Source organism: Otolemur garnettii, unplaced genomic scaffold (genome assembly GCF_000181295.1).
Source record: "Otolemur garnettii isolate 467f Iridium unplaced genomic scaffold, OtoGar3 scaffold00028, whole genome shotgun sequence".
Lineage (NCBI taxonomy): Eukaryota > Metazoa > Chordata > Mammalia > Primates > Galagidae > Otolemur > Otolemur garnettii.
The window spans coordinates 10,898,481-10,924,967 of record NW_003852423.1 but is presented as its reverse complement, the minus strand read 5'-3'; the positions used below and the strand labels follow the sequence as shown (position 1 = coordinate 10,924,967).

Sequence of the window (26,487 nt, the reverse complement as noted above, 5' to 3'; positions counted from 1 at the left end):
CTGGAAAGAGACTATGGTTTATCTATCACTGATTTATTACTCTCATTTTACAGATGAGGAAAGGGAGGTATGGAGAGGTTCTGTTCACAGTCATACAGCAAGTAAGGTTGAAAAAGAATTTAAATTTTCTCACTCTAAATGTCAACTCATTCGCTATATAGAAAACTCCTAAGAACCTTAGAAAATTAAGTTTGTTGATCATATCAGAGAGGGGCTTGTGGCTGACCCATTTTGTAGAAAGATGGCTGTCCAGGTTTAGTGTATGGCAGGGGAGGAGGACACAAGGGCTCAGAACGCTGTCTGCTGTGAGCTCTTGTCTCCAGAGACAGACGTCGCGGGACAAAAGTGAGTAAGTCAGAGACAAGTGAATAAGTCGGACAGACGTCGGAGGAGACGGTGAATAATTGTTATTTGGCGGTCCCAAGCTTCCGACACCATTCTGCCCCAGCTGGTTGGAAGCTGGCAGTGTGGACTGGGTGGAGGGGACAGAGGAAGGTCCTTCTGCATGAATATTCAAAGTGTCTAGGGCCAGTCATGCTCCTGGACGTGCCCTCCCTCCACTTACTAAAACTCAACTCTGGTACATGGACTCGCCTCTCTTTTTGGCCCTGAGTGACATAACGTCTGCCTGGCCCCCCAACCCTCTTTCAGTTAGTCTAAATGCTGGCTTTCTTTCCAGCCACTCCTGGTGACTCTCCGCCCCTGGGATTTGGCCTTTCTCTTGGTCTGATCATCTACTGAGCTTGGCTCTCTCTCTGCTCCCTCCAACGCATTTCACATTCGGTGCGGTGAGTCACCTCTCTGCACCATCCACACAGCACCTTACGCCCTAGTGTCCACTCCCAAGCTGCTTTGCCTGCCTTGAATTGTTACTCTTAAAAATTTAACACTAACTGTCACTCCAAAGATTGGCCATTGTCTTTAACTTCCATTTTACAGCTGACCAAACGGGTCTCTAGGATGTAACAAAACATAGCAGCTAGGGTTAGAATTAACTTATTTGTTGTCTTCATTCACATCCTTCTTCACAAGCCTAAATTATTCCTAATTCTCCCATTCATATTGACCTTTGAGGGGTTTGTAACACACTGCAAAAATAGACTTTGGAGAACTTACTTTGTTCTCCAAAGAGAACAAAAAGAGAGACTAGACTTTGAATACTTACATTTGCCCCTGAGAGACTAAACCTGATATTTATTATATTATTTATCTAGTAGGTTTTTCTGGGTAAGCATTACCTCCTAGGAAATAAACAGATCTCCCCAGAATGTTAGATAGAATAGCTGGGCTTGTTGAACCAGGTTGCTGTCAATGACCCCAGCATTAACGCTTGCACCACTACGAAGATGAAAGAAGGGAGAAGAAAGAAGAAAAAAGAAAAAGCAATTATGGGAAATGTTTACCTGTGCTTGGTTGCCGGTGTGCAGGGGCGGATGTGGCGAGGTCTGGTGATGTGCTGGGTGTGCGTGAAGGTGGGAGTGGGAGTGATGGTGTGGGTGGTTCTGCTGGTGATGGGGCTGAGGGTGAGGATGGTGTGCTGGGTGCTGGTGCTGGTGTGGGTAGGGGTGATGGGGTGGCAGTGTCTGGTGCTGATGTGGGTGGGAGTGCATATGGTGGTGCGGCGTCTGGTCCTGCCGGGAGCCCATCATTTCCATCATGTGTCCCATGGTGTTTATATTCCCATTTGACATGGCGGCAGGGTGGTGAGTCAACGCGGCCTTCAACCTCTGAAATGGAACAAAACAAGAGGGGACAACCGAGGTCAGTCATATGGATATCATAGGGATTTAGACGCAAAACATTTTCAATTCTGTAACATTTTATATATTGACTGTTCACATTTTCTCCTGGTACCAAGATAACTTGTGTTAATTTGTGGTAATATTTTCTTAGCGAAGTATCTCAAGAATGGAAGAAGAAGTATCCAATGTACTCAGCCCTACTATGAAACTAATTTATAGCTTTCATAGGAAAGCTATAGCCCAATTATAGCCCAAGAATATGGGGAAGGGGGAGATGAAGGGGAGGGGAGGGGAGGGGAGAGGATGGGTGGAGGGAGGGTGATTGGTGGGACCACACCTATGGTCCATTTTACAAGGGTACATATGAATCTTTCTAAATGTAGAATATAAATGTCTTAACACAATAACTAAGAAAATGCCATGAAGGCTATGTTAACCAGTTTGGTGAAAATATTTCAAATTGTATATAAAACCAGCACACTGTACTCCATGACTGCATTCATGTACACAGCTACAATTTAATAAAAAATAAATAAATAAATAAATAAAATATTTTCTGACATATCATGGTACCTAGGAGGTTCAGTGTTAGCAACAAATATTAATTCAACTGCCACAGCCAATGGGCAAGGTGTCCCACCAAGATCTAGACACTCTGCTGGAATAGTGATTTTCAACCAGTGTGCCGGGAAAATTTTTAAAGATCATTAATTAAATTACTTTCAAAAGAATTTCAAAGCACAGAAAATATATTCTTTCTAAACGCTTTTTGATGAACATAATTTAAGAGTGCCATAGATGTTCAACCCCAGGTTCAAGCGTGCCATGAGATAAAAAAGGTGGAAAAACACTGTACAATAAGGTACTTTCTCCTAGTCAATCCTTGATCTTATCATATCTACAGCCAAGGGCAAATATAAACAAAACAGAACCACTGGATGTGATAAGGCCACTGAACAAAGGGCCCCCATCTGACACATGGCACTGTGTTTTGTAAAATCACAAGCGTAAAAAGTTTTGCCTCTGACAAGGTTTCTCAGATCTAAAGTAGAAATGACTTTGGATTGATTTTCAAATGTGGGAAGAATACTAATATGATTTGAAGGCTTCAAATTAGCATCAGTAGTCTATAACTTTTGGAGGCAACATGTAGGTCGTTTCTGTTTGTTACCAGGATCTTTCTCCTGGTCCCGCCTGATGATTTAATTTTTCCCACTCAATAACTTTCTTCTGACTTTGAGAAAGGAGTGAGGAAAGCAGATGAATATGAAGCATTGAACCTTCTTGGACGGCCACATTGACAGGCCAGACAGTATTTCTAACACAAAAGAATCATCCTAATACACAAGCGGACAGGTGCACAAACAACTTTGCCCTGGATGTAAAGCAGAGGTCACTGAACTTTTTCCATAAAGAATCGATAGTCAACATTTTTGTCATGGCATGCCTTCCGGTCTCATCACAACTCCTCCCCTCTGCTGTTTGGTACAACACCAGCTGTAGACAATATGTCTGTGAGTGAACACGCTGTGCTCTAATACCATTTTATTTAGGGACAGGAAATCTGAATTTCATATAATTTTCACATGTCATGAAATTTTATTCTCCTTTTGATTTTTGTCTTAATAGTTTAAAATGAAAAAGCCATTCTTAGCCCACATGCTGTACAAAATTAGACAGCAGCCCAAATTCAGGCTGTGGGCTGTTTGCTAATGCTGTTCAAAAGAATCAGCTGGTAATCAGCTTAGTCCCAAGTTTCTGTACAATTGTTTTTCCTTCAGCACAAGGCAATTATCATCCTATCCTGAGGGGCACAACGTGCTAAGTGCTGTGTAATGCAGTTACTCCTCGCCAGTGTGTCTTGTGCAGAGATGATGGTCTAACTGGCAAGCTCAGTGAGCTTCATGAAGTATTTACTAAGGGACTCAAAGTTGTCTCCGGATTTGTGTTCTTATCTGATTGATGATAGCGGTGTGTGATCTCTGGGCAAAGGAAGCGTTGTATTTAAAGAATGATCAAAGCCACCATGTTCTGGGCTTGTACAATATTAATGAATTCTCAACCAGTTAAACTATTGAAAAATACCAATTAATCAAAATCTTGAGTTAAACCTAAAGAACCTTCACTTGTTTAAAAAAGAAAAAAGGAGGGATGGCGGACTATAAGTTAATATTAGACAATCATTTAAAATATTTCTAATATCCTGATTCAGTAACCACTTTGTCTACTTGCCTCTGACTTTTAAAACATTTTGATAGATTTTGGTACGTGGCTATGTTGGGTAGTGGTGAGTGAGAGTGGTGGTGAGAGTGTCTGGGCTCTGAGTGGGTTCCTCACTCAGATGGTGTGGACTGCATCCAACACGTGATTCTTCACCCTCTCCCCTCCCTCACCCCCTTCTAGAGTCTCCAGTGTCTATTATTTCACTGTCTATGTCCATGTGTTCCCCACTCTCCTCCTTGTTCATGGGCAACAGTTACTGCCCAAGAGCTCCTGACCTTCACAATGATAATGCTGAGAATCAAGTTCTCTGAATCTCTGGGAAAGATGAGATACTAGGTATGGCCTTTAACACTAGATAGAAAAGTGAATGAATACTTCTCATCTTCAATTTTTGGAAATGATTTCATTGTCGTTATAAAAATGCTCATTATAAAAGATTCAAGCAATGCTTCGAAGTATGATGAAGTCAGCAACAACTGAGCCAAATGTGCTTCTGTACTCGGTGGGTCAGCAGCTTTCCAAACAATCCTATATATCATCAACATCTGTAGATGAGGAAGAACGACCAGAATACTGTTATAGTAGTGGAGTCTTAATAGCATGTAATTTAAAAAACTCTTATTTGACTATGGTGTAGTGAACAAGTAAAAACTGAACGACGTTCTAAGATTCAGATGTTTCTTTACCTGAAGCAAACTTTTTGAATGGTATCTCCAAATTTAAGGATGAAAAAAAATTATGTTGAAATCATTACAGCTTTTCTAAAATTGACGTATTAGATACTATTAATGGACTTTCTAAATTATTCCTTATAATTTTATTTTTATAAAAGTAAACAGCTGCAGAGTAAAACGAACAAACAAAACTACTGCAAGAATCTTAGGTGAAACAGTAAAAACTGCCACCTGCCTAACCTTGTGCCCCTAAACCCCAGTCCCAGTTCTCAGATATAGCCACTATGTGTTCTAGAACATTTGTGTAGCATTTTTAAGAATATGTGCAAATCCTTTCTGTGATGTGTAGTTTTGTACCCTGATCTTTGTCATTCTTACAACATATCTTTGACATCTTTCCGTATCAGTCAAAATAGCTAACAACAATAGCTAGCATGAACTGAGCACGTGATCTGTGCCAGCCTTTGTTCTGGATGGGCTGTAGGTATCGAGTCACTTAACCTTGAAACAACCCTGTGAGCCTAAAGGAGAGTCAAGGTCACAGGCCAAGCTCAGCCACTGGTAGGAAAGGAAGTGCTCTACTTTCAAAGCATTTGCTCAAAGCCAGGAGAGAAAGTGCCAGAAGGCATGCCATTTACACTTTGCCAAAAAAACAGGAATGAACTGTGCTATGCCACCTTCCACTGTCAAAAGGAAAGCAGAAAGAAAGATGGAGGGGTGAAGGTCATTGTTGCAGGGTTCGGCAGTGGCCACAGGTGTCTGTTACTTAGTATAAAGCTGGAGATCCAGATGCACTCCTTTTGAAGTTTGGTGGATAGTAGGAAATTCCAACAAGCTCTCCTACAGCCAGGGGTCCTCAGGGCCCAGCAGCTTTACCTGCCTTGTTGTATCTGTAAAGAATTGATATTTACATCCCCCACCTACCCCCAAACGCAGGTATATTAAGGTCCATGTGTTCCTTCTCCAAGCCCCTACTACCTGCCCCTTGAGTATCACCCTTCTAAGTCTCAGGGGATGAAGCTCAAAGTTCCACAGGGCCTGGGCCTGCCCTCCCATCAGCCCCAGCTCTTCCCACCCAGCGACCTGGTTACTGGTAGTCCCTGGAGGGGCATGTGCTCCCTGGAATGTGCAGGGCATTGCATTTGGTTCTCTTCTGGCCTGGAGGCTCTTTCCCTTTCTTCAAACATTCTATAGCTCTCAGCTGCAGCCTCTTCCTTAGTGAAATTCTCCCTGGTCTTCTGTTGTATGGTCCCAGGAGAACCATACTCCTTTTTTTTTTTTTAAATCAATTTGTAGTAATATAATTTTTAGTGTGATTATTCAATTGTTTTTCATCAATGGTCCCAGACTGCAAATTTTATGAGAGTTGGATTTTTCTCAGTCTTCAAGTCACAACTTTAACACAGACCTGATGCATATTATATCCTAAATTTATACTTTTGGAATGAATTCTGAATGAATAAATGGATGAAACTGTCTGAAGCTCATGAGGAGGATGCCACATGTTTTATCTTGGACCGCCGCAGCTGGTATTTACATGATTTTATTAGCCAACCAAGGTTAGCAGAATCGACTGCAGAAGTCACGTAGACAGATGGGAGGCAAAAGCACAGTCCAAACAGCCCCCCACTCCACACCCTGCCTGTCCTCTAGAAAAGGATAACAGAGAAGAAAACATAAATAAACAAGAGGAATGAATGTTAATTTTATCTTTATCTATTTTCCCTGAAATTGTGGCAAGGAATATAAAAAATACGTAGGGGTGGGTCATGCTATTGTTCCTTCAGTGCTATGAACAACTTTTCCACTTTTAATTAGGAGCAAATGAAGCCTGACAAATAAATACTCTGCCCCAGATCTTCATCTCTCAAATAATTAGCTAGTACAGTTAAGGGAAATTATTTGATTGCCTCAAGTCCATTCCTGCACATTTCACGCCAAGATGATAACGCTAGCAATGCTTATAACATTCCACTTAACTGTTTATTTACTCAACAAATATTTATTTGGTTTAGACTACGTGCCAGGTACAATGCTGGGCACATCATTATTTGCCACTCTCTGAAGGAAATGGAAGACACCAACTTTTTTAAAGCATCAGAGAGGCTTCCGATAGTGTTCCTGCAATACACACTACGTGTAGAAATGTCGACTTTCAAGCCCCTCTCAGCCCCCTGAAGTCAGTCTACCCTCCAACACATCAACCTCTGTCATATTTGAAGGAAAACAGTGAACATAAATGATTATCAATCTGCAGCGCTTATGCCACATTTAAAATTCTCCCTATCACTTCAAAATAGTTTGGGACACTTCTCTAAGTCCTAAGGAGCCTGCTTGCTTCCCTAAATCCTGATGCCATCAAGAGCAATTGAGCTGTAAATCGTGATGCACGCCCACATAGGAGAAAAAGGCATTTCAATCCAAGTTGGGGGGAGGAGGAATGAGGGATGGGGAGGGAAGATGGGGTACTCTCGCCCAGTGGGCATGGGGCGGGGGTGTTTGGCACACCTTTTGTGTGTGGGACATTACCACAAGAGGGACTGACTCTACCTAACAAAATCAGTTTGACCTGGTCATTTGTACACTCCCATTAACCTGAAAAACATTTACTTAAAAATAAAATATACCAAATATAGACATTTGTATCCCACTCTCAGGGATGATAAATCACCAGTAAATGAGTCTGAGATGTATTTTGTAGAATGATTTTTCTTTCTGAAGCTGAACTGTGTCTTGTTTTAAATAACGTTCTGCCCTAATGCCAAGAAAACGCAAGGGAGAGGGGAGGGAGATGAATGAGCCAATCAGCTTATGCTTTTCAAGTATAAAAACCAGGGTTCTTACTGATATGCGACTGCAAGAAAGAAAAAACATGATCCTGTCGACTTCCTATCATCTTCTACCACGTTCATTTATTGGAGAAAGCAAATCGGGAGAGGCAAGAAGTCTGAGCCACAGCTGGCTTTAGTCAGTAGGGGTCATTTTCCTTGGGCCTGTGTATTTTACAAGCTCCTTTTGTTCACTGCTCCCGATGGGAGGGTGGGCCTGCTGCCTGGGATGTGAGTCCTGGGTGGGAACCAGTTGTCCACCTCCTCCCAGCGTGGCTGCTACCCTCGTGGCCCAGCCCTGGCCACTCTTATTTCCCCTAAGCTCAGTTTTACATCACGGTGCATGGTGTGAAGCCCGGATACTTGCCGTTAGCACCACAAGCGTGCCCACATGTGGACCTGGTGAGTCTGTATACACATCGCACACCCACCCACACCCATCCCAGGCAGTTTATCTCCCATTAGCAACTTGTTCGTGCCAATTAGAAACATTTGTGGAACTATGACAACCCTCATCTTCGGCAGGGCTGACTGCTTATGCTTTACAGATTCTGAAAACCAAGCCAAATTATTAAACATTATTTGAAATTCACTTGGGTGAGTGTGAAAAAGGTTGGAGCATTTTTTCTAGAAAGGTTTTAATTATAAATAGCTGTTGGGTTTTGTCCCAGAAAAGAATGTGATAACACCAAAATGTAGTATTTCCGGGATGACCATAAGGAAGAGGCTGTCTATATACATATATGATAAATCTGTGTTCACATTTCCTTTGGAACACAGAGTAACTGGTATCACTCAGTGGCCTCCCCAAAGCATTGCTGTAAAATATAATTTCTTCTTTCTTCCCCTCTCCCCCAAACCAGTTGACCCACGGAGGGAGGAGTCAACACAGGCTTCCGAATGGTCCTGTCAGTGGCATAAAACCAGAAAACCCTTTTCTGGATGTGTGCTTTTAATACCAATGACTACTGACTTCGTCTAGGTAGCAAAGATTTCTGAAGTTGTCCCTGAATTAGTTTTCTAAAAATCCAACTAAATATTCCCTGGATTTAATTAGTATAAAATGGTCAGTTTACATCCCCAAATGCTTCTGACCATGAGAGGTAGGAAGAGACAGAAAACTGGCCCACACCATCCACGAGAAACTGCAGGCTTCCTTCGCTAACGTAAATAGCTCTAATGCCCAGAATCACAACTGGGCTTCGGGATGTCTGCTGAGAATTACTTTATGACCCTGACAGCACAGGAGACCTTAAAATTCATATCTATTCTAGGATCATCATTAAGATCATTAACTAAAATCATATTTGACTTAATCACTTGGAATAAAATGGTTCCTTTTAACATGTTCATAAGGTAACTTGGCTTTTAAGGTTTCAGAATTGAAAGTCATATTCTGCTTTAGATTTTGCTTGGGTAATAAAATTTTAAATTGGGTCACCAGGTCAGAAGGAGACATTACCCAGGAGGGGAAAGACCTAGAAAAAAAAAATTCATACTCTGTCATGTTATATCCTTAAAACTTATTATTTCTGAAGATACTAGAAACAATATAATTAGCACTAAAACCAAGAAATTGTATTATAAGTCCACATTCTAGTCCACTGGAAAATAGTATAAGGAAATCTCACCAATTAGGATGCTACTTCAGCGGTTCCATTGTAAGCAAGAAACAGAATTCAATGCTAGATCAGAACTAAGCGATACACTGAATTTTGATGGTTAGAAAGTCAAACAAATCCCAGAGGCAAATCTGAGCAGTTTCCTTCCCAGCCCTTTTCATATCAATCTGAATCACAGATTAATTACACTTCTGCAAGAGTGATCCCTCAATTTGTTCTTGTCCAATGGCGAAATTAAAGAATGTACACTTATAAAATTATTTATTTCAGATACCATTTCCCTACATCTCTTGAAGTAGTTGTCTTCATAATTCAGTAAGATGGTGAGCATTTTAAGAAGCTATCCATTTTAGTGAATTTCAGAACAAACTGCTCTTCTGAGAGCCAGATCCAGGCCTAACTTTACTGTAAGACAGCTTTAGATCCTGAGACAAGTAAACTGCTTAGCTCCACGTGCCTTAAGCCACCTGCCAAAAGAGGTGCAGGATCCTCAGCTCCTTAATCCATCAGAGAAAAGATCTTAAGTTGACGCTTGCTAAGTGGCAGAAATCTACTGGAGAAGTGAGACGGATGAATGTCTAAAATAAAGAAAAGTCATTGCTGTGGAGAACTTTAGAAAAAGAACAGAAGCATTCCTGGATCTAAAGCCCAGCTCCACGACCTTGGGTGGTCACCTTGAGCTTCAAATTTCTCTTCTATGAAACGGGAACGCACAACGGGAGGAATCCCTGTATGCACCATAAGGATATCCAGAACACCCAGTAGGACAGAGTACAGTCGTTTTATGGATGAGGGGTGGGTTGGTGGGGTGAAGTTAATATGAGCTTTTGATGAAAAATAAAGCACTATGGAATATTATTCATCCATGGAAAGGAATGAAAAACTGATACTATCCCATGGATGAATCTCAAAGGTATTATGCTGAATGAAAGAAGCCAGGCACAGTGGGCCGTATTTTATAAGATTTTATTTTTATATGTGTATGAAATACCTGGAATAGGTAAATAAACCCATAGAGACAGAAAATCCATACGTTGTTGCCAGGGGCTGGGGGAAGGCTAAGTGATTGTAGCATTTCCCTTTGAGATAATGAAAATATTCTGGAATTAGAGAGAGGTAATGGTGTACAACATGTTGAATGGAGAAATTAATGAATGCACATTTATAAAACTGTAAATGTATATCTTAAAATGGCTGATTTTATGTTAAGTGGATTTTGCCACAATAAGACTCCCTAAGCGGGTTCTGATGGAAACTCTTGACTTATCTGAGACTGATATTAGGACACAGTCTTCCGTGAAATGCTGTAATATGAAATGATGAATGATATGTTGCCCTAGGATGACTACAGTCAATGCCACGTTTCTAGGATTTATCTCAGAGACTTTGACTCCTCTGCAAGATACTGATACTCGGCTTGTCTCACAACTCTATCATCTTCTAGCTGAAGGAGAAATTCAGAAGCCGTAGCCATCACTGTGTATGACACAGAGCTGATAGAGAGGCCCCAACACACTGGATGAAGAATCTGTATCCGCAAAGGTCTTGTCTAACAAGAGAACTCTAACAAGAATCAGTGTAACATCGTGTGATTGGTTAACACAAACAAGACAAAACAAAACAACAACAAAAATAAAATGCACCTACCAACCAAAGCAGTTTAGGAGAAATATCGCTTGGCACTAACACACATATAACAGAAGGATGTAGGGGTTTTATTTGACTTTCTAAAAGCATCATTATTGATATAGATATCAAAACAGCCGATGTGATTATTCAACCCCAATAAAACTAGGTTAGAGGACTTACTGGGATGGAATGAGTCCTACTCTTCTCAGCACAGGCTGCAATGTGCCATACAAACTTATGTCCCCTCACGTGCCTGCACCCACCCAAGACATGTGTAATAGGCGTTGGATTTTTCTCTAGAGGATTATCTCAGTTCTTACGTGCTATTACCATTTTCTCCTCTACAGCACTATTATGAACATCCCTATATTGGCACATCTTGGCACATTTGCCTATTTATGAAAAGTGTTTCTTATTTTAAAAAAATATATGATGAATTGATCCATTCAACTGGGTTCAATTTCTAGGCAGAGTCAATGGTAGCGGTAACAGTGGAGTGTGTGTGTGTGTGTGTGTGTGTGTGTATACACCCATGTGTGGGCTGAGTATCTGTGAAAGGAGGTCTAAAGAGAGGGCATGGGGGGCTCCTGACAAGTTCAGCTTGAAAGGCCCTTTCATTGGGTCTTGCTTTCTTGTGCTGTCAATATCCCCATGCTCAGGTGAGATATTCTAGATCCTCTGCTCTGTACACATTATGGGATGATCTCAGGTACTAATTTGGCCCTAGAAGATATTATACACTGGTTTCCCTGGGAACTTTAAAGGTGCTGAATATACAGTGAAGGCAGAATAAATATTTGTCAGTTGCCAGCCTGCCAGCTGCCTGAAAGTCTCCAGGAGTAGGGCCTGACCATGTAATGTCTTTGAAGCACTGGTCTATAATTTTCTCCACAGAAAGAACGCTTTCTGGTGGTGATCGTGGGGAGAATAATGCCCTTTGTCTTGCTGGCAAACACTACTCACCCAGCACCTGCAAAACTGGTAACTTTGGGTGAGGGCTTATTTCCAGCTTTTATAGAAGAAAGTTCTATTGGAAAAAAGTAATCCCTTGTTATTTTATTTTGGACGAGCTTTTAATCAGAAACATAGGCAGTAACATATGTTAGAAAAATACATATGAAACGTAGAACTCTGCATTTAGAACTCACTATGGAAAATTCACGCTAATGCAGCTTAAGTTTGGGATTTTAATTGCACAGAAGTCAGGAAATTCCGAGTTCAAGTTCCCACAGCAAACTTCACTCCCCATGTGCATCACAGGGCCTTTCCTGAGTGGGTGACTTAATTATTTGGCAAAAAGTGGTGCAATGAATAGTGATGGAAAGGATTTCTCCTCAGTGCTATGCTTCTCATAATCCCAAGCAAGATGGATAGGGAGCAGCTTTAGCTACTACACTGCCCCCTTTTTAATGCACAGCAGTCCTTGGATATGTGCTTGGTGACCAGGTGACAGCCATCTCACTGTAGAGCCTGGTGCAGAGTCTGGCAGTGAGCTTCTCAGGAGAACAGCTGGTTGCCATCACATCACCTGGTTCTCCAGCTGATCCCTCTCCACACTCTGGTCAGGGCAGCTCTGGCCAGTGGGCACTGCCCCCAGCTCTATTCCTGGAGGGCATTTCAATAACCCTAATGCTCAAACTTTTAGATCTGAAAATTTGACTTAAAAACCCTCAGGGGACCGGATAGTGAACCTTCTCCCTAAGCACACATCTCTGTACCCCTCAGGACAGTTGTCCAAGACAGCTGTTCTACATTGTAGAACATTCTGGCTTCATTCCAGGAGTGGAGAGATGGCAAGATGTGTACCACCAAGTCCCTGCCAGAGTCTTCAAGTGTTACTGCCAAGGGGGCCTTGAACTTAACTACTGTAAGAAGTCTCTAGGTGCTTCTAATTATGGGGTAGTTGACTGTATGGAAATTCACATTGTGTCCTCCCTTGGTATCCACATCTGAGTCTAGGTAACATGCTCTGTGTGTACCCAGTGCTGCTTTTTCTTCTTGGGAAGATAGTGGTGGTATATTTGGGTCCTCCATGCTATCCTCTGCCTCTGAATTGGACCCTCGTTGAAGGGCCCTAAAGTGTGGGGTCCCCAGTACTCACCACTGATATGGAAAGAGGGTGGTGGGGCAGAGAGACTGTAATAATCTTAATTCTTAAGCTCCCACTTACTTCCTTTCTTGGGCTTTGTGGGTGTTAATGGTCCAAAGTCACTGGACCAATAGCCAAATCAACTTGCTGTGATGGTTCTACCATCCTATTAAAGAAGAGTTCCAGTTGTGCCTGGGAGTGGTCTGGATTATATGGTGCTCCACTCAGTAGTCATTCAACAACACAAACAGCATGTTTAAAAATAGCCCCTAACCTAAGTAAATGAGGCAAAAGCTATGTTAATTAGTAGGATGTAAACACTCCAATTTGTACAAATAACACGTTGAATCCCACAAAGGCATAGATGTATTCATGATCTATGTATATATGACTTAATAAAAGAAATCACAGATTTAAACAACAAAAAAAATAAATAAAAGAATAACCCCTGAGCTCTGAGCTCAATGAGAATTCATGATGCCACGTGTGAACTGCCTGTTCTCTTTGAACAGGGAGGGCTGGAGAAACTTCTGGGAGACTCAGAACTGAGATCGATCATCACTAACCAGAGCTTCCATCACATCATAATCGTTAGTGTCTTAGTCAAATCACACCAGGGAGAATAAAGCCGTGCTTGGGTGGAGCCAGAACAAAGCACACAATCTCTCCTCCCGCCCCCTATATATCCACATTTAAGAAATTTTGAAAAGAAGCCATTCATAATTGACAAAGAATCTGGCCACTGTGTGTGTATGGAAAGTTACATGTAGGGAGAGCTTTTCAATTATTCAGGAGATGAAGGTGCAAAGCATGTCCAACCAAAAATGAGAAATAACTATTTGCTGAGCTGATAAGGATCCAAATGACGCTGGTTCTCACCTGCATTTAACAAATTCCATCAATAACTACATACTGGAAAATAACTGAGCATTCTATGCTTTTTTCTAGTTTCAGAGTTTTCTCTTGTTTTGTGGGATTTTTTTTTCAGGTGGTATGATGATCAGAATACATGATCTACCTGGAGTATTTTTGACAGTGGAATCGCAGTCCTTGCTAAGCTGTCTTTTTATATTTCCTTTTCTATTGTCTCCATGACTTACAATTCAATGAACCAGAGATCTAAATCTACTATTTTACTGCCTACAACACAAGTAATGGGGGTGGAGGGGTGGGGAGTGTGAAACCATCTCTTTAAATCACATTGTCACGACTGAGTACCATTCTAAAAATGCCAAGGAGAAAGCTTTCTGGTTGATTTATTAATTGAAAATGGCCTCTCTAAGAATTTATCTTCTAACAAGCTTCAGATATCATTTTCACGATCTGTCTTCTTTTCCAGCGCAACCTATTTCTTCTCTGACTCCACATTTCTCTTAAGCAACTGCTCACCAGGGACTGAGCATAATATGGTAGTGCAGTACTTTCCATCCAGAGAGAGCCGAGCTCTTTGCAGATAGTAAGCCTACGAAGGGGGTGAGAAAGATAATTCTCCACCTTTTGGAGATGTAGAAAATTCCTACGAAGGAATGTTAAGTCATCTGCTCAAGAATCAGTACAGAGAAGGAATTTGAACCTGGTGTTGTTCTTAGTGGCGCAGCCTACTTGGTTTGATAGCTTTCTGATCAGAAGAAAAATAGCAGATAATAAAGAAAAGGACGGAGAAAGGAAGAAGGAAGGAAAGAAACGAGAATGGACAGAAGGAAAGAGGACCTGGGGAGAGTAGCATGAGCAAACACAAGTCAGCTCTTGCTGAAGATGGAAAACACAGACTATTCAAGGACTCTGCAGCTATTAATTTACAGTGATAAGGCAGAATCATTGTAAAAGAGAAGTGGATACAAGATTGAGTCAAAATACCCCAAACTCAAAATAAGTTCAATTCCCTTTTTTGGAGAATTACCCACTCCACCCTAGTTTCCAGATAATCACCAAAGGAACATTATCAAGTGGCTTCTCCTTACCCTCTGCCAGCAAAAGAGAGCCTGGATTTGGTGTGGCTGATAAGGAAGAAATTGCATCTTGTGGGGTTGTTTTTGTATGAATAACGTTATATGTATAGAGACATTTGCCCACTTCTGCCAGGTTTTCAAACCATGGGTGGTTAACCAGAGGCTAAGAAAATGGTTAACCAAATGTGTCAACCACTAAGCCACGTGGAAATGGTGATGGCAGTTCCAGCAATGGGGAGTTGTTCTCTCATTTCTGTGATACATTCCAACCAGCAGCCAGTCTGATTTTCAGAATGGCATCATGTGCAAAGAACATATCCTGGTCTGCAGAGCTCTCAAGGGGGAAGCCCTGCTCAGCAGGGGAAGGGCCTTTGGTGTTTACAGACTGCCTCTCCTGGGAGGCAGATATTGCTGCCCTGCGTTTGGATTGAAACATTTTCTCCAACACGTCCACATTAAGTGTGCTCCACACATGGTTCTGGTCTAACTGATGGGATCACGCCCACCCGTGTGGGAATCTTTTTTAAAGTAGAAGATGGATTGTTTATCTTGGTACCATTTCAGTGCCTGCTATTTTTACCCTTACTTTCCTTTTGTTTTCTGCTCGAAAGTACTCTTTGATTTCTTTCCAAAACTCATTCACTATGGGAAGTATATCATCATTAAGCTTCCTTGGTGGGACATCATATATTGTATGCTTTGCCAAGGAGGATAACTGTCAACAAATACTCAACTTATTATGGTTGGGTAACATTTGCTGTGAGTAGGACTACTTTTTAAATGAACAGAATTGATTTATGTTATTTAGAAACTCAAAATTCTTTATGGACATAGGAGGGATATGTACTCAAATTCAATTTGTAAACAAATAAGTAATAATATTATTCAACCATCCACTCTAATTCTCGCCCAAAAAAAAGAGAGAGAGAGAAGGTTTTGAAACCAAAGTCCAGATCCCAATAAGAGAAAATGCATCTAAATGCTTTTGTTCATTCTGTTCAAAAATTTTAAATTTAATCTGGGCAATTAACATTGATTCCTTTGGTGGTTTTGGAAGGAAGACTGGAAAGACATGGAGGGAAAGTGAGTGGGAACAGAAGCATGTTTTTAAGTCTCTTTCTTCTATCACACCAGATTTAAAAATTCTTAACTACTTTAAGTTTTTAATTTAAAGACAGTATATCACTGAATAAAAATCTGGGACTCCAAGATTATGTATTTATGACCCAAGCTATTGATACCAACACTTACCACTGCATTAATCTACCTTAAGAGTTATACCTCTCTTTGAATCCTAATTTGGGACCTCGGTTTTGCATGCAGAGATGATAAGCCCTCCATATGCACTCTCTTTCCATTCCTGCTCTCTGCTTAGCTTCTATCTCAGATAGAATTCAGATCTCTGTAACATCAGTTGTCAATTAATTAAGTATATTATCAAAAGGATACCTCAACAGAGGATGTTTTATGCCATGCTGGCAAGGTGTGGTGTCTACCATTCAAACTCAATAAATGGACCTGTTGGGAAGACTAGCCTCCTTTAAAACTGAGGCACCCCAAGAGCCGGGTGGAGAAGGGGCTGAAGGACACAGCGCGTATCAGTCTGGTTCATTTCCTCCTAACTGATAGTAACTAGGTTAGAGGCGAACACTCTAAATCAAGGATTTAAACACTTTAAATCAAGGATTAGTCAACAGTGATCATCTCAGAACTTAACAGTCACAAAATCGTATCAGATGAAATCCAGAAATCTCAGGAATCAGAGATAATGATTACATTAAGTTATTCACGGATTTACATTTCATATGATTCTGAGTTTCAAGGCTGGTTCAAAGAATACCCATAAAGCAACTAAGAAGTAAACAAACTCAGTACAATACCAGCGTCTACAGTGGGTGGGTAGTTTCTGTTTATTCTGAGAAAAGTAGGTTGTCAGGAGAACTGAATGAAACATTTCAAATGCAAGTTAAAGTCATACTCTTTAAGGATACTAGGAAAAACAGTGAGACTACCATTCGAGGGAGATTAACATGTCAGATGCACAGCTGAGATTCTACAATCTGGTGCTGCCAAAATATATGCCAATGCAGGGATACAGAAGACTTAAAGTGATTGAACCTTTCATTTCTACATGCTCTTGGGGAGCATGGGTGATGTACAGCTTGGGCTCTGTTGTACTAAGGCTGGTCATTAAATGTTCCATGACTTTTTTTTAACCTGGCTTCCATGCAGCTAGGGCAATGGCAACCTCCTTCCCGAAGATTCCCCCTGCCCTTCCAACTGGCAAATGCTTGCTCCATTTCCTCCTATAGAGGAAGGACCGTGCAGAATGGCTGGCTGAGCATGGCAGCTCCTTATTCATCACTTCCCTGATGTCTGGGGGGTGGGTTCGTCAATCTCTCAATGCACACTTTCTGAGCATTCACACTTTGCACAGTAAGAAATACCAACACGAATGTGATACTACCCATTTCCAGAGAACTTAAAATGTAGTGGATTCCACTGCCTATTAGGCACAGTAACATCATAGGTTAAGTGGATTGCTTTCACCGAGATTTTAAATCAAGGTTAAATTTCCCTAACCTGAATTAAATAGATGGTGCTGGAAAGCTAACTAGCATTTTTAAATCATAACATGCAAATCTATGTTGCTAACTGTGGCTTAAACCGGGAGTTTTAGTCATGGTGGCTCAGTTCAGTGGTTCTCAACAGAGGGGGACATTTACCTGTATTTGGAAACATTTTTGACTGTCACAAGTTGGAGCATGGTGAGTAAGAGGCCAGGTATTCTGCTAAAAATCCTGCAATGCACAGGGAATCCCCCAAACAAATATTATCCAGCCCTAAAAGTCAATAATGCTACAGCTGAGAGACCCGGCCTTAACTTGACAGGCTAAACTAACCCATGACTAAATGGCATGTGTCCACCGGTTATTTATTGTATTACTCTGAAGGAGACACCACAGTATCACTGTGATACATGTATTAAAATCAACCGGTACCCAATTCAATTGAATAAAAAGATTTCTTCTTTGGGACACTTCTTTGTCCTTAATGAAGTTCATCAAACCACTCTGTGGCTCAAGAATGATGACAGCATTCAACATGAAAAGTTTAGTTTTCTATACCCATAGACTCTAATAATTGAAAGAGTTTTGGAGCCCACCTTGCCCACGACTATTCTATTTCACATATTAAAAAACTGAGGATCTGGGGCAGTGCCTGTGGCTCAGGGAGTAGGGTGCCAGCTCCATGTACCGAGGGTGGTGGGTTCAAATCCAGCCCCAGCCAAACTGCAACAAAAATAGCCGGGCATTGTGGTGGGTGCCTGGTCCTAGCTACTCAGGAGGCTGAGGCAAGAGAATAGCCTAAGCTCAGGAGCTGGAAGTTGCTGTGAGCTGTGACACAACAGCACTCTACTGTGGGTGATAAAGTAAGACTCTGTCTCAAAAATAAAAATTAAAAATTAAAAAATTAAAAACTGAGGATCAGTGAGGTTAAAGGCCATTGTGATCACATGACAAGTTCAAAGTTAAAGTTATATTAAAATCCACGTCTCCTCAACGCCAATCCAGGCTTTCTCTGATTCCTTGGGGACTAGTTTGGTACTTAGCTGCATCTTGAATATTACATAAGAACCAAAGGCTCAATGCCTGTAGCTCAGCAGCTAGGGCGCCAGCCACATACACTGGAGTTGGAAGGTTCGAAACCAGCCTGGGCCTGCAGCAATGAAAACTACAACCAAAAAAAAAAAAAAACACAGCCCAGCATTGTGGCGGGCGCCTGTAGTGCCAGCTACTTGGGAGGCTGGGGCAAGAGAATCACTTAAGCCCAAGAGTTTGAGGTTGCTGTGAGTTGTGACACCATGGCCCTCTACCCGGGGCAACATAGTGAGGCTCTAAAGCCTCATTTTAAATAAGAAGCAGAAATGTCAAATGGGAATACTAATAGCCCGTGTGCTATGTATTTTCTGTGGCATGAGTCTGCGTGTTTTGAGGCTGGCCTACTTGTCGGGAGCCACGGAGACAGGGTCAGCCACTGCGCCACGGGCAGCAACAGCAGGTGCATCTCCTCCTCTGGAGACACAGGTGTTTTCCAGGCAGGATCTGCCAACCTGCTCAGGAGGTAAACAGACCCAAATACATCCTCAGGAATGTCATCAAGGGTATCACCATATTCTCCCTCACCACTGGCAGCTGGGGCACTCCTCTCAGCTGTCTTCCTCTGGTTTCCTGAAATGGTTAGTGAGTTATATTCTGTTGTCTTTTAAATAATTCCAGCCCTGTGAAGTTCACTGAAGGGAATTATGTAAAGCCCTGACATTCTCTTCTCCCCGATCTGCGTGTGGACCCTGGCCAGTGGGGTAGGGGACAACATATATGCTCCATCCCTCTCCTTCACAGGATAGCTGTGCCGGCGGCTCTGAATTAAGGAGTGAATTTAACACTTTTTCTATTCTCAAATAATTAACCCAAATCCAGAGATTCTAAAAATCTTCTCGTAAACCTTTTTAGTAGACAGACTCAACATTGTCTTAGCAGCTAAGAGTAGGGAGGAGGACTTCCCTCCCACCCTTTGTAGAGACAAAGACTCTACCTTTTGTCTATAAAGAATTTCAAGAGGGGGTCTGGAAATGTTCAAATCCAAGTATCCAAGTAACTTCTCCTTACTTCTTTTCTTAGCTCTCCTGTAAAATGTGGGACATGTCAAAGCAAACTTCAAGTTTTAATTTTCTGTTTCATGCTGCTCATTTTCTTTGAAAGCCCTGGGGGAAAGGCATGTCAAATGGGCGATGAGAGAACTGAACACAAGTTGGCTGTGTCTTCTTTCAGCCTCTGACACTATCACTAATATTCTGCTTGAAACTGTCACCATCTCTCGCCCTGCCACCACTAGATCTGCCTCATGACCAAGGAAGTACAAGAAAGTATGAGGCCTGTGTGCGTGTACGTGTGTGTGTGTACGTGTGTGTGCATGTGTGTGCATGTATGCACATTGGATGAAGATGGGGTGACAGAGAGGGAGAAGGTATGAAGACACGTGATTGGGTTAGAATGCACAAATCTGCTCAGATTTTCCTATTGCCCTGTAAACAGGATCCTTGTTGGAATTTTGGGGCTCTGTCCTCTGCAGTTCAAGTGCATTCTCCAGGGCAGCCAGTTACATTTCCACAGAGGTGTGAATGTCCTAGAGTTTCACATGCACAATACTTCACATTGTTGGTTCAGAATTACTTTGCTTCCTCTCCGCCCTGCCCCACCTCCACCGCCATCCAGAAGCTGTTGGATCTGCAGAGGGGCCCACCACCACCAGGGCTGAAAACACCAGAGAGCGTAAAAACACTGCAGCAAACATTCTAGCATAATAATACAATCAAACATTAACTAGAAGTGTGGTCCCAATTTTTGTCTCATAACGATCAAGGTTTGACTTTAACAATTATGTGAAGTCTGCCCCCAGAGCTCTGTTGTCCTAGGTGGGGAAAAAATCCAGCCATCACTTTCTCCCATTTACGGATGATGGATTAGGGTTCTGTACCCCACAGGCAGTGAAGCAGGTATGCTCTGGAAAAGAGTCCCTTCCAAGTGTAAGTGTTTGGAAGCCCATGAATCAAACAAATCAAGAACCCTGCATTCACCCGGCCTACATCTGTTGCCAGTTCCAGACCGTTCCATGCGGATGATTTGTATATTATTATACAAGGTGACATCCTCAGTGCAAGCGTCTATGAGAGAATTATGGTGTTAAACTGGGACATACAGCTGAGACGCTCCCAACTCCAGCGAACCCCGGAGGTCTCCACACCACAGCAGGAGTCTATACAGAAAAGCCTAATAACATCTACACATGAATTTAGCCTGCCAGGGACTGTTTATTTTTCTAACTTTGAGAAACTGCACTGGAGACCATCAGAAAAATGAATAAAGAAAAGCCTCCTTGAAGTATATACACAGCCATTTATAGGTTACGAGATGCTGGTGAACGGTCCTGAACAATAGCTTATAAAAAATCAATACCTTTAACAATAGTGGCTTAAAATGAAGCCTTAGGATACAGAGGGAAGAGGGTGGAAGGGGAAACTGGGGAAAGTTGCTAAGGTGCAAAAAATGGGTGAAAAGTGGCAACAGTGCGTCAGGCAGCCACTCAGATTCTGGTGAGCCCTTTGCACTGGCTCCAGAAAGGGCGGAAAGCTGTTCGGCATTAGAGGAGGAGAGAGAGAAAGCAGACTAGGTGGTAACCCTTTGCTCGTGAACCTCATCCCGCTCCCCTCCCTTAACAGGAATCTTGTGGACTTAAACCACAGGCTCATATCTGAACCTTTCCCGCCAGGGCAGCAGACAAATCTTGCGTTCCCACACACTGGTACGGAATCTCAGCATCTCACCACCATGCTGGGGCTTAAGGATCCATCATCAGGGCAGCCAAATACACTTTTCCACTCCCAGCGACGCTGTCCTGGACCTCAGCCAGAGCGAGAAGACCAGGAGGAAAAAAAATCCTGCGCGGAGCAGGAGGGTGGGGAACAGAGAGAAAGGGTTCAAGTGGCTAATTTTTCCACTCTCCCCCCGCTGTGGTTAAAGCAGTGACAGATAATTTATCACACATTTTGATGGCACGCCAGCTGGCCATAAAAAAAAAAGAAGAAGGAAGAGTTGTTTATTAATTCAATTAGCTGGCTTATTTATCAGGGCCGGGTCAGCAGGGGCGGTGCAAAGCCAAAGGATGCCTGTGTCAAGCTGTCTCTCGCAGGCCCTGCAGGGAAGTGGGGACGCACATTCTCAGCCCCAGGACTTGAAGTGTCCCACTAGCTGTGTTTATCCTGAACGCTCGGAGTACTCTGAGGAAGCCCATCAATTGCAATGAAATACCAGATTGGGAAGATGCTTAAAACAAGGCAGAGTCATTAGTGTTTCCTCCCCACTTGCTACACAGTGAGTGCTACTAGGTCCCTCCTGGACACGTTTTGCTTGTTGCCTTTGCTGTTTTCCCATTTGTTGGTGGGAACTTATACATAAGGCTACAACACATGGACAGTCTGGCCAGGCCAGCATAGGCCGGGATTAGGGAAATCATTCATTCAGTAAGTGGCTTGTTTAAGAAAATTCGTGAAAGGTTTATCAAGGGCCTGCTTTGTGCAAAGCTCCATTAGCAGGACTGAGGTTACTGGTTATAGTCGATCCTCATGGGGCGAGTGGGATGTGGGCCCATTTTACCAGTGAGCCAGGTAAGGCAGAGATTTTAATCCATTTACCCCACACCTTCCCCAAGGCCCTTCTCATTTCACTGAAGCTGCCGGTGACCCTGGACCACACCCCATCATACGGTGAGGCAAGAAGAAAAGAAAGGAGGGGTGTTTATGCTTTTAATTTTTTTCATTTTGAAATAACCTAACTGTAAGCAAATGTTTACAATGTATCCATTTGGTTTTGTTTTTATTCAGAATATGACAATTTTCCTCATGAGCCTTACAAAAAAAGTGCTTTACAAACTTGGAGGGAGACACCTTCTGAACGAATATGTGAGTATACACACATGATTTAGAATGAGTGATACGGTGGGTAACAAATGGTAGGAAAGGAATCTAAGAACATACTACATTTCCTGGTTCATTGGCCTGTTAATCGAGCAGCATCTGAGACATAAAAATGGTGCCAATGACAAGGCCATGTCAGTCGTTTTCAGGAGGATATTGTGTATTAAGGGGAAATGCAGTTTTTGAAAACTTTTTTATTTCAAAACATTAAGAGGGTTCAAATGCTTTTGTTACATGGATAACTTTTATAATGTTTAAGTCAGGGCTATTAGTGTGCCCATCACCCGAATAGTGCTCCCTGTAGAGGGTGATCAGATTTTAACATTGGTAAGGGGGACAACATGGTGGGTGGGCGAGGGCGGTGCCGAGGGCCGGGGCAGGGCAGGGCCTGACAACAATGCAAACTTTCATAAGCAGTTCTCGATAATCACTTCTCAGCAATTATTTGTTATTATTACAGTTTAACATTATAAAATTAACAAAAATAATATAAAACTCATATTCTGGTGAAATAGCCACATGGCAGCTGAAAACCGTATAGTCCCTCTTGTTCTGCCGCCTGTTCGTGCATTCTTTCCAAAAATTGGGACTTTTTTTTCTTTTTTTTTTTATTGAACGGTAACTATGTACATTAATGCACTTCTGGGGTACAGTGAAAATTGGGACTTTTTAAAAATGCCGTGGGCCGCAGGACAAATTGTTGAAAAGCAGGACTGTCTGACCAAAAGCGGGACGTCTGGTCACCCTATCCCTGTACCTGCTAGTAGGTTTTTACCCCTCCCAAACTCGCTCTTCCCAGAAATGTAATTTTCAAGCCTCTCAAGGTCAAGGAGTGAGGGATGGAAGCATTTTACTGAATGGTAGTAGTCTGGAGTTCTGTTATGCTAGCTTCTCTAGGTCATGTGAAGAGTTAGAACCTCTTCATTGTTCCACACCAATCTCTAATTGTACGGGGCGAAGGTTTTCCTTAACTTCTAGAAATGTCTTTTATCACCATCTTCTTCTCCTCCTCTCCCCTCTCTCTTCCTTCTTTCCACGTATCTCCCACGCATGTGGTACCACGTCCCGGGATAAAACCAAACCTCTGGGGCACGGATGACTGTGTGTGGAAAAGCACAGCAGTGTCCCCGTGCAGGGACTCCTCTGCCCGTCCCACACAGCCTACAAAAGCACCCGTGTTGTCCCTTCCTCCATTGCCATTTGCCATCTCAGTTTTGGGCTCTTTGGCGGCTGAAGGTAGCTTCTCCCTTGACAATTTGTCAATTTCTAAAATGTCCCTACAAATACCAAATCCTTACTGTTAGCCCTTTTTGATAATATTTCCAACATTTGCCTCCAATGCCTAAAACATGGGTGTTGAGTTGAGTGACATCAAGTGGGATTAAATCCCATCTTCCTGGTAACATCTTTTGCCGCATCAGTAGCAACTAGTGGGCAGCTTCTGCTTTCAGAAATGGGAAGGAAAATTCTGCGGTGATGCCCTCGTATTCCTTTCATTTCTTCTTTTTATTTTCAGATCCAATTAAGTAAAAAAAATTAACTTTAAAAATGATATAGTTTACCTCATTTGGGGTATTCTACTTTTTCACATGGGTCCAAGTTTCCTAGTGAAGCATGCTGTTTTTGATTCCTGCTGCTGACAATCTACCAACATGGGACTTTAAAAATTTGGTATGACAATTATATCTGGAGATGGCAAGGCCAATATAATGACTCTCCTAGCATTTCTTTAACCTTTTATATATGAAAAAGATGCTTTGTTAAGCTTTTAAAAATTGTTCTTCCCCAGTCTTAGGTCAAAAACACTCTGATTATATGTCCACCAGAGGGACAGGCAGATATACCTGTATACAAGGATATCAATTTATGGCTGAACAACTACTCAATTTAAAATTCACATTGTTGAAGCCTAATTAATTTTTTAATTCAACAACATCTCTAGTAAAGTTCATTCATTTTTAGTCTTTAAAATTATAGAAAAATTCAAACCCTCTGCCCCATACACTCTAAATCTTATTTAAAATATTTCCAGATCAAAATAAATAAATAAATAAATTCTTGTACCAAATAACAGACTATTGGATTGACAGGAAATTTCATGGAAGGATCCATAGCTTTTCTTCGTAACTGTCCAACCTCTAGATTTCTTTCAAATGAGAAGTTACACTTTTTAAAGTGAGGGACATATTCTTGTATCGAGTGGAAACCACCTTGGTAGTGAAAGTCTGGCTTCTGAAGTGTAGTAGGAAATGACGTGGGTGATTTACCCCTGAACGATGCTTGATTTTCACAAAAATACTTTTCAGGTTGAGTTTTGGGATGTGCTTCCAGAAGGTTTTTATGATGAACACAAATTTCACAGTTTAAGCCGCTTCCTTAGCGAACGGAAACACTGCCGTTGATAATTTCATTCATGTAGATTTCTTAAGAACATACATTTTATATGTTCTTAATTTTACCACCATTACCTATTGAACAACTGTGCAAATGAGACTTGTAATTTCTACATAAATCAGGTACAGTAGGGATTTTTTGGGATTTCTCTTGATATCTTCCCTAGAGAATGGGAATCCCACCTGCTTTGTTGAATGTAGGATAATCAAAGGGCACTGATCTCTCCAAGAGGCTCCATTCCTTACTGTCTCTGGATCGTCCAGGGAATCTGTTCCTCAGAGGGTCAGTCTAGTTACAGGGCAGGCGCCCACGCATGTTCCAACACAGCTGATCTGATCCATGCCTCCTGCAGCATATAAAATGCCTGGAGACTCACTAACAGAATTGAACACTCCCCCCTCTCAGAGTTCATCATTGCAGAATAATATAATTCTATTCCTCACGCTCCAATTTAATATGCGTTCAGAATCTAGCACTATTTTAGCTAAGACAGTTTGACTCATAAATATAAACTACAGCCCAAAAGCAGAAAAAATAGGCAGCAGTAACTGCAAGAGAAAAATGCTGTCCTGTGTGTTGGGTCCATGCTTCAGTTATTTCAAGAAGACTTGAAAGAAGCACTAGGATCAGATGATCCAACAAGATTTTATTTTGAATTATTTTGATACAGCATTAATAATGTTTTGAACTGTGGGATCCTTTTCCATTACTTTGTTAAGGGTTATTTCCTTCATCAAGAGTTGGAAAGCTGTGTCTTCTCTGGTTCAGGGCACACTGGCTTTGGTGGGGGACTGTTTGCTTGAGTAGTTCTCATGACCTTCAGTTTCTTCATCTCCTGAGTAGAAGGACATAAGCCCTGTGCTTCTGTCCTGCCTGTGCCACAGAAACTAGCCAAAGGGGGTTGACTTTGTGTGGGAGATGACAGAGAATGGAGAAGCAGAAGATCTAGCTCCTACCCTCAAAATATTGACTGTCTAGTTGGGGGAATAAAAAGTATTTGCAACAAGACTTAACAATCAAAGTGGCATGAGTGTCAAACTAGTGGAAGGGACCAAAAGTGGGTCTCAGAGGAAACGGAGGCTGACAGCATCTGGGGTGTCTAGGAAAGCAAGTTTTAGCCAGACAGTTTGCAGCTGGATCTTGGGGGCGGGGGAGACCTTGAAGAGGACACATCCCAAGTTAGAGACCTAGTCTAGATGATAGTAAGAGCTTCTTGGAAGACATCCCCTTCTCTTCCTCTGGTCATTGCAAACACTCATTATTTTCTTAAAGTGACTCTGAGTGTTTATTACCTATGTAGGTCTACCTTTTTAACCAAAAGCAGGGCATGGATTTGTTTGATCAATTTCATCTGTACCAATTTCATCTGGTCACTGCTAGCAATTGATGGCAGTCAGGAAAGTCAGGCCCAGACAAGGCAGTCAGCATAATTCAGAAAAATACATTATCTGTGCTGTAAGAATACTTGTTTTCCTTATCCCTCCTTTATCAACGAAGGGCTACACAGAAACAAGTAGGCCCAGTTAATAAACACCCCAAGATAACAAGTCCAGAATGCCCTTTTCTTTAATTTTTAAACTGTAGACTTCCTTCGTATCTACCCACTCCACTCTCTTTTCCTCTGAAACAGAACTGGCTATAGCAGGCTGTGTTCCAAGACAGTACCCTTTACTCTTCTTCCAGGAAAGAACTTTTCAAATAAGGTCCTAAATGCTCACACAGTCTTAGCGAGCACACATACACCTACACATGGTTGCTACATGCCAACTCCTGACATGGGAATTTTCAGAAGCACACCAAAGT

At 41.9% G+C, this 26,487-nt stretch overlaps 1 protein-coding gene across 4 annotated transcripts in view; it reads right to left on the bottom strand.

The window, feature by feature from the left end:
• The window catches only part of CREB5 (cAMP responsive element binding protein 5), a 401,904-nt gene that overhangs the window by 14,598 nt on the left and 360,819 nt on the right, over positions 1-26,487 (bottom strand). For all 4 annotated transcript variants that reach the window (XM_003788538.3, XM_003788539.3, XM_003788540.3 and 1 more), the window contains one exon: positions 1,404-1,727. In XM_003788538.3, coding sequence (XP_003788586.1) covers positions 1,404-1,727 — 324 coding nt within the window. The remainder of the gene's footprint in view (positions 1-1,403; positions 1,728-26,487) is intronic.